The sequence below is a fragment of the Struthio camelus genome, chromosome 5 (genome assembly GCF_040807025.1).
Source record: "Struthio camelus isolate bStrCam1 chromosome 5, bStrCam1.hap1, whole genome shotgun sequence".
NCBI classification, from domain to species: domain Eukaryota; kingdom Metazoa; phylum Chordata; class Aves; order Struthioniformes; family Struthionidae; genus Struthio; species Struthio camelus.
Window position 1 is genome coordinate 5839592 of NC_090946.1, and position 11051 is coordinate 5850642.

Sequence of the window (11051 nt, forward strand, 5' to 3'; positions counted from 1 at the left end):
TCCAGGAAGAGCACAGTTCAGTCTGACCCTACCCTGCAATGCAAACCAGAACATGGTAAGTGGAGGAAAATTGGAAGATCCTTTTTAACACTACACTTTTCAGCTAAACAAAAAAATAATATAGAAACCTTCCTCTGTAATCAAAGGTGTAAGTAACTTGGACCTAATTACTTAATTTTTATCTGCATTTGAAGGAGATGAATGCACTTGAGATTCCCTTAATTCCCCCTCAACAGTCTCTAAATTAAAGAAGGGGGGGAAAAAAGCTTTATTTCCCCCCCCCCCCCTTTCAGTTGGACTAAAACATTATAAGGCGGGGGAGAAGGTAGGTTTACACCTAAGAAACCACTTGGTTGTTTTTTTTTAATATACTTTCCTACAAGTGATGCTAGAAGTATGCAGGACTGTGTGTGTATCTATGTGGTGGGAGCATCTGGCTAAAGAAGTACTGAGCAGAGGCAGGAAGGAGAGTAAATATTTTTGTAGCAGTGACACCTCCAGTTTATCAGGAAGCAGTTTGTGAACAGAAGAGTTATACAGTCGGTAGGGTGTAAATTCCATACTTATTGTGGAAAAAGCAAGAAATAAAAACACAAACTAGCAGCAAATGTACTTATTTTGTCTTTATACACCTTAGTCCCTAATTTTCTTTTATTAAGAAACTGTCTCTCTTCACTAGTCTCCTCAGGGCAACCTTCACATCCTTGTTTCTTAAGCTGTAGATCAGGGGGTTCAGCACAGGGGTCAGCTCTGTATTACACAGAGACCACCTTGTCCCTCCCCAGGATGTAGGAAGAGCTGGGCTGTGAATAAATGAAGAGGGTGGAGCCATAGTAGAGGGTGACAGCTGCAGTAGAGGGTGGCACAGGTGGAAAAGGCTTTGCGCTGTCCCTCTGTCAAGCGGATCTTCAGGGTGGCAGCCAAGATGGAGGCGTAGGAAGCAATGACGAACGTGGACAGGAGGATGACATTGGAGGCCAAGATGAAATACAGGACCACGTGGCAGCTCCCTGTCACTGCAGGAGAGCTTAACTAGTGGGTACAGGTGGCAAAAGAGGTCACTGATGACGCTGGCATCACAGAAGCTGAGGGTGAACGTGTAGCTGGTAATGATTGTGGAACTGGCAAAACCACTGAGACAGGAGGCAGCCACCAGCCCAACGCACAGGTTCTTGGACATGGTGGTGGCGTGAAGCAGTGGGTCAGAGATGGCCATAATGGTCATAGGCCATAGCTACCAGCGGGTAGCACTCAGTATAGGCCAAGCCAGCAGAGAACTGAGCTGCACACCCAGCAAAGGAGATGCTCTTGTCCTCAGAGACACAGCTTGCCAGGATCCTGGGGGCATAGATGGAGGAATACTGGAGATCCAGAAAGGACGCTTTTCCAAACGAAAAAGTACCCTGGAGTATGGAGCTGTGAATGCTGTATATTAACACAACCAAGGTGATGTTTCCAGTAAGGCTAATAACGTAGACAGTTGTGAACACACAAATAAGAGAAGCTGTAGCTTTGGGTCAGTGGTGAGCTCCAGGAGGATGAAACTACTGATTGTACTGTGATTTCTTTCTCCCACGTGCAGGGCAAATGGGCTGACCTGGAGACGGGGATCATAGTGGTTATTTGATACTTGCAGTGCAGGGTCTGGAGACACCAGCTGAGAGAAGGGCTTCCATTTTGTTCAGCATTCCTCTCCATAGCAAAAGTATGGGTCCATGCGTTAAGGAGCTAGATAGAAAACATGAACGTGGGCTGGAGGAGTAATAATAAGAAATTAACATAAGATGTTTAGTAACGCTCCACTCCTCTAATCACAAGTTATAGAGATACAGGAATTTTGGCTTAGGGTAGACTGTTCCTAACATCAGGTCTAACGCATGGGATGATCGTTTGGATACAAACGAGCATTACTAGTATATTTGTCTTCCTGGGGTTTCTGGACAAAATAATAAAATTGAAAGAAGTTTTATCTTAAGAAAGGATGTGCTGTTATAATTTCAGCTAGGACTCAGTAGGAAAGTTTGCTATTTCATGTCAAATAGAGGTTAAACACTTGCCTCACTTTGATAGCTACATTTGCTGCAAATACACCTATGCATAACCCGATACATAGGGTGTAGGTATGTATACACACAGACTGCTTCCATAAATTGTGTAGTATGCATTGTATACTCGATGGACTATACACAAATAGAACACAAGATAGGAGAATATGAGCGAGTATGTGTGCATCTCCCTCTTTGTGTGTATTTGCTGACTATGCATTTCCCACTTCTGTGAGTGTGAAAGCTGAATGCTGCATTAATTTGGAGTAGATAGAAAGAATTGGAGACACATGTTTAAGAGAAATACATGCCGATCTGCCATCTGGTACAAACCAACATAGTTCCATTAAAATGTCTTTGATGAGTAATACCAGCAAGAGTACTGTCTCATTAAGTTTTTTGTTTGTTTTGCCTGAGCAAATATATCCTTCATGCCATACACCTAACTATTTAATAACTATAAATGGGTCTATCTGGGAAGTCCTCTATTTTTAGGCACGTTCCCCAAAACGTCAGTCGTTCAGTGTGTGTGTGTATGATTTTGGATACCTGAGTACAGGCACACTTGCATCTACAGAAGTTGGAATTCCTCTCACCTAACATTTACTAGTCTAAAATCTAATTAATTAGGCTCTTTCCACAATTAGTTAAAATGATAGCTTCTTACACGGGGTAATTCACCACACCTTAAAATAGGTGTCTAAACTGAGCTAGTCTGCCTGCACGGATACACAAGCAGGCAAAAAAAAGCTATATTCCAAATGCCCATGACAACATTATTTGTACATTATAGGTTTTCAGGCATATTTTTTTTTATTTGCCCCCCTTAAACTGCAATGTTGTTAAGGCAGAGGGCTATGTTCTTAGTTTTTCATTTGCACATAAAACAACCTGGCCGTTTTAATTTTGACAAACAGTCCGGGTTTGGTGGTTGGTTTCAAAGCTGTAGAGTTCAGAGAGAATTCCTTCAGTTTTACCCTTTGTCCAGCAGGTGAATTCCTGAGAAAACAATGGAATATCCTTTCCGAAATCATATCTGGCAATCTAGCTGGCTGTATGCCTTGTGTTCTCAAGTGACCTGCCATATCCCTCTGATATCTCATTTGTCTTAGCACTTAATGTTTCTCCACCTGTGGACTAGTGAGAGAGCCTGGAGAACCAGTTTAAAGCCTACAGAGTTACCTTAGATGTGGATGCTTTCCTTCAGATTTCTGGCAACAGCTGAGATGAATCCCAACTTTAGACTATAAGGTGAGCTGTGTCTTGCTGTTTCATTATAACTTTCCCCAAGCCCGATCCAGTTTTCTGAGCGCCTCCTTCAGGTGTCTCTGTATGTTGCAGGTGGTGTGGTAGGTTGGATGAATTTTTCATCTGGCCTGATATGGTGACTATGATGTTTCTACTCAGGTAACACAACGGTGGAGAAGAAGAAAGAAGAGGAGACAAGGGAAGAGGAAAACTAGTCCCCTTTAAGGCATGTCTTAGACATGTCTTCAGTGCAACCACATCTGGCTCGTACATTTTGGAGGGGATTCATCCCACCTCTCTCTGGATATGTCAAAGTTTTAAAGTGTAAGCTGTTTCCTAGACAGAACTAGGCATTTCTGGGCAGTACTGTATTCCATCAGTAGTGGAGGAACGTCACAGAAGAAGAGATGGACAACATTAGAGCCATTATTTTGGCCACGGTTGCTATTGCGTAGGATCCCAGAGCCAGTCGGACACAAACCTTTTGAGCTGTGGTGGCCCTGTGGAGCAGAGGTCTGCATATGGCCATATACCAGTCACAGACCATTGCAGCCAGTGGGTAACGCTCAGTGATTGTCCACACTCCACAGAAATGCATCTGAGCTGTGCACCTTGGCCTAGAAATGGTTTTCCTTTCTGCAAAGAAGCATTTGGGGAGCAACTGCTGGGGAATTGCCTGGGTCTAGCAGAGAGAGGTGGCAAAGGAAGAAGTACGTGGGGGTGTGGAGTCAAGCCTGATTAGCGCAATCATGCCGAGATTCCCCACCAAGGTGGTGACATAAACTGGAAGGAACAGCACAAAGAGAATGACTGGCAGCTTCTGGATATCTGTGATTCCCAAAAGAATAAACTCTTCAGCTGTTGTCCCATTTCTTCTGAACGTTCCTGTAATGGATGTGTGCCTCTGTGAGTAGGACAAAAGGCAAAGAACACAAATAAGTTACGACCACGGGGTGAAAGGATAATTCATAGTGACACTGGGGATATTTTGCATCTCACAGAGAGGAGGAGGGGGAAAAAAAAAATTAATGTTCTCATGTTAACAGAACCCAGAATCCCTGTCGGTATATGAGAGTTGAGCACTTAGCTCAAGTGTTTTTGAGAACTCTGCTGTTCTGATGCATGTAATATTTCTCTAATGATATTCCCAGGGAGGGTTTACTTTCTTTTCAGTGTTGAGGAACGACCAGAAACCTTCTGATCTCATTTTTAGAGCTCATGCTCAGCTTTATCGTTAAATCTGGGGTTGTGTTGAGAAACTCATCTTTGTTCACTGGTCTTGGGAAGGCTAAAAGGATGGTTTTGCTTATTTGCTCGGCCGTTATAATACGGTAGAGTAATTAAGTCACTCTAAGATGGGGAGGAGTAGGGGTTTTAAGGCATTGTTTATATAAGCTATGCAGGATGTGTATTTTGGAGCAAGATGAACAGCTTCCTAGAGTACCTGCTAATAGAGTCCTGAATGGCTAGATTGGGTGTACAAGTCTTCATCGGTAGGTGACAGCATTCAGCCAGCTAAATCACACGCTCAAACTCGGTGACAGGTATGTTAAATAAAAGCACTGCGGTAGCTATAGATGATATGGAAAAGAAAGAAAAACACTATAACCCACAATTAGCTTTTCACGTCTCATAAAATGTTAATGAAAGGAAAAAAAAATGCATGTCTTTTCTGATTCCTATCTTGTTTTGATATTTCTTTCTGGAGTTCTGTAGATATAAATAAAAGCCTGAGTTTGTGAGGAAGTGTTATTTGGTAAAATAGTTAAATGATTTAAGAATTGCTTAAGCTCCTGTTATTTATACTGTGTTCAGAACAACTGAAGAGTACGCTTTTATGGGTTACAGGGGGTCAGCTAACTGGTAGCGACTGGCAAAAGCCGGCGGCGTGTTGGCTGCTGACATGCATTCATAATTTTTGTACAATGAGAAATTCCACATGAATCAATGGGACTATTTGTGCTGACTGGTGCTATGGTGCGCATCACGTGCTAATGCCGCTGAATGATTCATTTCATGCCCCACCACTTTTATTGCTATTATTTTCAGCAATCCAGTGCTCATCAAGTCAACACTGAAATTTTATAAATGTTGGTGGTATGAGATTAGGTATAGCTTATGAGAATGTCTTGAATCAGCTCCACGGCTGCTTTTAACCCGTGCAGAGCAGCTGTTTTCAAGCTGGCAAAGATCTGCCCCAGCAGATAGTCTTCTGTTGCTGTGTGCTTGCTTGGATGTCGTTTCTAATTCTAAATCCAAACTTTCAGGAGCAAGAGTTCAAAAAACACTCAGTGTGTTAGGGAAAGAAGTCACACAGACTCTCACTTTCTCTTTTTTCTTTTTTTTTTGGTAGATTTTGCTTTTAGCATTCTTCTATATTAAAATTCATTAAAGGGTTTTTGGCATTGTTGTACACTTGAGCACAGATTGCATATTTATGTATTCTTGAAGTGACTAAGATTTAATGGACAGAATGAGGATAGAGAATAAAAACAGGAATGCAGACACAAGCTGCCAGATGTCATAATATTTCAAGCTACAGATGTTTCTCCACCTTTGAAACTACCTTAGAAACCTATTAAAAATGTTGCTTTCATTCCCCTAGACACAGATTCTGTGGAAAAGTTGGACTCATGGTGGAATTTAGATAAGGATCAAGTAGGCCTTTAGTTCACTGCCAGACAGTGAAAGACACAGTGTGTACTGCAGTCAGAAGAGGAAATTGCAAGCGCTTGATGTTCTCAAGTCCCTCAAATCTTAGTAAGAAGAAACAAAATGGAAGAAAAAATTCAGCACAGAAGTTAGTAGAGGAACTGTGGAAGATGTTATCCTAACGTTTTGGCAGTAACTTGGGCTTTTCTTTTTGTGTTGCCTTTTTTTAATAGAGAAAGGTCTCCGTCGTAGCCATGGGGCCATAGACAGCGACAGGTCACGGAGGACTGGCCACATGAAGAGATCAATACTGATGAAAGGTAAGATCTCCAGGTTCATACTTGCTGAGGCTGAAGACTTAGAACTCATCTTTGCCCCCCTCCAGCTAAATGCTCTAATCTCCGGGCTATTTTACACAGGGGGATGTCCCTATTTCCAGGATGCTATTTTGGATTTGGGCTTGGGAGACTGAGTTACTGCCAGGTAGCCTGAGTATACATGTAAGGGGCTTCTGCAAACTCTGTCTGAGGGAATTTATAATACCTTTGAATTCTTATTGGCAAAATGAATACACATGTTGGTATACGATCTTATTCCCATTAATAACAGCAACAAGTAATAAGTGATGTCTTAAGCATAGCTTTTTAAAGTTCTGAAAGCAGTAGCAACCTACTCGAACAGACAGCAATGCAGAGAGGCTACTGAGTCTGTAAACAACTACATCTCTTGGAAAAGGCGTTCAGGGAGAGTATCTCATGATTCCATAAATCAAATCCACAGTCTTGAAGATAATACTTAGCATGGCATTTGGACTGAGTGGACAAGTTTCTGTGGAAAGAACCTCTTTTAGGTAAGACTGCAATTCTGGAACTGATTTGAATTTAGAAATTTTCCATTGTCTTGCTCTTTTCATCAGACCTCAAACAGCAAAAGGAAAAAAAAAAAAAAAAAAAGGGATTGTTAAAAAAAGGCTTGGTGGAGGGAAAATCGCTGTCTTACCAAACCCGCATTTCACTCACATTGCCTAAGATGTTTTAAACTTTGATTTGGTAAGATTTCATGTGCATTGTATTTAAGAATGAACAGACCCTCCGGCATTACAGATGCATTTTCAGCTGAGGGCATTTCACATATCTCACTTTTCTTCGCAGGGAGTCCTTGTCTGCCAAGAGACCTAAGGATTCCCAGCAAGTATCCACCAGAAGAAAGAAACTTTGTTACTCTGCATGTCTCAGACCTTGGGAGAAAAGAAGTGAAGCTGTAGAATTATGTTTTACAATAAGTTAAGATCCTTTCATTTCAACTCAAAGCATTACAGCCCAAAGGTGCGCTTGCATTATGCCTGACTTTTCCACAATAGCTCACAGGTTGCTCAGAAATAGAGGATCTGTGTTCTCAGCCCTCTTTCGTGTAAGCTGATTTGAAACTGCATCCACCATAAATGCCAGCCTACAGTAGGGAAGTGCTCCCCTGCTTCCTAAGGTAGATAGATGTCTATTTTGTTCAGAAAAGATGTAATGAAAGAAATGAGAAAAGTCAAAAGCAAAAAAAAAAAAACGGGGAGGGGGAGAGACAGTTCCTTTTCTGCAACATTGCTTAAAACACCAATATTTTATACACAACTTTCCTTAGGGCAGCCTTCACCTCCTGGTTCCGCAGGCTGTAGATGAGGGGGTTCAGCATGGGGATCACCACCGCGTAGAACAGCGAGGCCACCTTATCTCTGTCCAGTGAGTGGTGAGAGCTGGGCTGTAAATACATGAAAATCAGGGTCCCGTAGAAGATGGTGACAGCTGCCAGGTGGGAGGCACAGGTGCTGAAAGCCTTCTTCCTGCCCTGAGCAGAGTGGATCTTCAAAATGGTAGAGAAGATGAGGAGGTAGGAGACAAGCACAACCAGAAGGGAGGAGATCACGTTAAAGCTGGCAAAGGCAAATATCAGCATTTCTTTGGTGTAGGTGTTGGAACAAGAGAGTGCTAATAAGGGGAGGTCATCACAGTAGAAATGGTTGATTGTATTAGAAGTGCAGAAATTCAAACAAAATGTAATTACAGTGTGGAACAAGGCAACACAGAAACTATATAGGTAAGGGCCAGCCACCAGCTGGATACAGACACGCCGGGACATAATCGCCCTATAGCGGAGTGGGTTACAGATGGCCACACAGCGATCATATGCCATCCCAGCCAGAAGGAAACACTCTGTGATCATGAATGTGAGAAAACAACACAGCTGTGCAGCACAGGCATGGTAAGTAATTGTTCTTCTCTCTGATAAGAAGTTTGCCAGCATTTTGGGTGTGATGGTTGAAGAGTAGCAGAGGTCCACAAAAGCCAAGTGGCTGAGGAAGAAATACATTGGAGTATGAAGCTGCGAGTCAGTCCTGATGAGTATGATCATCCCAAAATTCCCCAGCAGAGTGACAACGTAGATTAGCAGAAACACCATGAAGAGAGGAATCTGAAGATCTGGACGACTGGTGAACCCAGTGAGAATGAACTCTGTTACTATGGTGTGATTCCTATCTGCCATTTATTCTGTCTTTGGGGGGGGGGGGGGGGGAAGAGCAGAATAAGAAAACCAAAAGCACTCCTTAGGCATAAGGTTGTTGATGGAAAATAAAAACTTCTAATCCTGATCCTTAAGATCAAAGAAATTTCTCTCTTATTATCTGCAAATATTCTGCAATCTCAGTTAACTCAATGACATTTCATGGCCATTCTCAGGTTTCCTCCTGAGCTGTAGATACGAGATCAGGAAGTCATCTTTAGGCTATTGGAAATGAAAACTAAATGATGCAGGAGGAATGTAGTTGCTACAAAAATGAAGGAATACTATAATATTCCACCAGGTAGATGATATTTCAGACTGTGTTTTTAAATGGTATGGAGGAAGCTCTTCTGTGTGTACCAGAATGACAAGTATTTTCAAAACTGTTTTCAGTCTTTTTCTCCTCTTCAGCTACATAAAATACAACAAAATAGTGTCAGGATTTTAATACGCAGTGAAAAAGTTCCCCTCTTCATGTACTGTCTACATAGTAATTGAAGATATTAAACTGTACTTTCCTGCATTATAATATCACATCTAATCATTTCAGGCTTTGGACTTCTATTGAGCCGATCCAGACAATCTTCAGATGGACTTATCACTGACTATTTGAATTCACTATGACAGTGACTGATTCAAACCAGTGGATGCACAGCACTGCCAGACTCCCACCACCTGTATTAGTGGAAAGAGAAAGTAATGGCATCTAATATGCACTCTTGGGCTGCATTCATCTCACAGAACTTTCTTCATCTTCAGAAATTGCTGAGCTGAACCTGATGGGGATATATTTCACATGCTAGCTAAGAGGGGGGAAAAAAAAGTTAAAGAGAAAATTCTGAAGCCTGGCAGCGCTCTAAGAACTTTATTAAATTGTTTGTCTGCTTAAGACTAAACTCATTTGGAAAACTTCATGGTCTCCATATTTTTAACAATTCCTATTAATTCTAAAGTTATTTGGATAAAGTGACCCAGATGAAGCTTATGATAAGGTCTTCAATGATTACAGTGAAATGACAAAATTACCTCTAGAATTTCAGAAATGCTTTCTAATGGGGATTCACCCCCATCAGAAGTGGAGCTTAAAGTGCTTATTCCACTAAATAAAGTGGACATCTATTTGCTGTTGGCAGAATAATTCTCAAGACTCTACTAACTGTTATCGCTAAATCTCCATAGACTAGAAAAGGTGCTTAGGTCACGTACAGAGAGTTGTGTTATAGACACTGAGAAGGAACGTAGGTGCATAAATACAGGTCTCGAGTGCCAGTTCAACCCTACCTAGAGCCCCCTTCTTGCCTCATGCAGCCACTCTGTCAGGACATGATCTCTACAGGTCCCACCTGTCAGGCCTGTGTGGATGTCCTAGGGCATCTAAAATAATACTTGAACCTCTTTTCTGAAGCTAAGATGAACCCCAGTCAAGAATTCTATTCATTGCATTGGGTTCTTAAATCCATGAAGAGGGCTTCTTGATACAAATAAGAGGAAAAAAAGAAAGAATTTAGGGTTTAAGCAGTTGCTAATAAACAGCTTAAGAAGGGAATGCAATCCATCTGCTATGAGAATTAGAGACAGGCAGTTGGAGGACAGAAGGTGGGACACACGCATAGGTAAAAGGAGATCTTACAATAGGCAGTTGACATCTTCAGTGCTAAGAAAAGAAGTAGCCTTTGAATGTCTTAACATCCGTGCTTATATACAACACCAAGCCATGTCTCCTTCCAAATCATGTGAATATTAAAATTTAAAACATATAACTGCAAATGGTCTAACTTACCTTTTCAATGGTTTTTCTTGCTCTCTCTTTCATGAGACTGCTGTTTTCCTGTTGATCATACATATATGCACATGTATGTATATATATAAAACTCTGGATTCCTTTGGGATGTGTTTTTCTTCTGAGACACATGTTGATGTGAGCACATGATACGTAAGATATAGTTAAACCTGAAAAAAAGTCTTATATTAATTAGTCAAAATTATGAAGCCCTTGTGAATCCTCTGTAGATACTACTAGGGAACTTAAAAAAAGAGGAAACAAGGAACAAGAAGAAACACAATTTAAGGACTTGACAGGGAAGGCTCTCGTACTTTATTAGGTTGCTTAAATCACTTTATTAAAATATCTAATCATCGTAGGCTTTTCTCATAATCAGTGCTGAGGAACAGACACTTTTTGAGCACCTATTTGAATCTGTATCATCCTCCAGAGATGCCTTCTTTGCTCTATGGTTCCTTCTTCATTGGAAATACATGTCTATGTGTATAATTTTGCTTCTGCATATACCCCTAGAGGTTTGACCAGTCAAATTCTTGCCTAAGTACAACTAGGTTCCAGAAATTAGAAGGAGAGTTGCCTGCATTGCCTGGGTAACTGTATTTTGTTGACATGAACAGAGCTTCCTTAACAAGCAGTGACAGGACCAAGTTTCTTTGCAGAATGCCGTAATAGTCTGTATTTTTGGCAGCAGGCAAAAAGTTGGTGTTAGAGATGAGGCTGACATACAATCTCAGACATCGGTAATAATAATCATTAATGATTTGCCACAATTC

General features: G+C 41.3%; 2 protein-coding genes across 2 annotated transcripts; both read right to left on the bottom strand.

Moving 5' to 3' along the window:
• Positions 1–640: 640 nt before the first annotated feature.
• LOC104149123 (olfactory receptor 9G19-like) lies at positions 641–1698 on the bottom strand. Its single transcript, XM_009682603.2, is given in 6 exon segments — positions 641–749; positions 751–857; positions 859–993; positions 995–1214; positions 1216–1464; positions 1598–1698. Coding segments are annotated over 6 exon segments (921 nt in total).
• A 5831-nt stretch (positions 1699–7529) lies between these two features.
• Positions 7530–8477, bottom strand: LOC104149124 (olfactory receptor 8U3-like). Its single transcript, XM_009682604.2, has one exon. It carries the CDS (start codon positions 8475–8477, stop codon positions 7542–7544), a length of 936 nt encoding a protein of 311 aa, XP_009680899.2. The 3' UTR covers positions 7530–7541.
• Positions 8478–11051: the final 2574 nt, after the last annotated feature.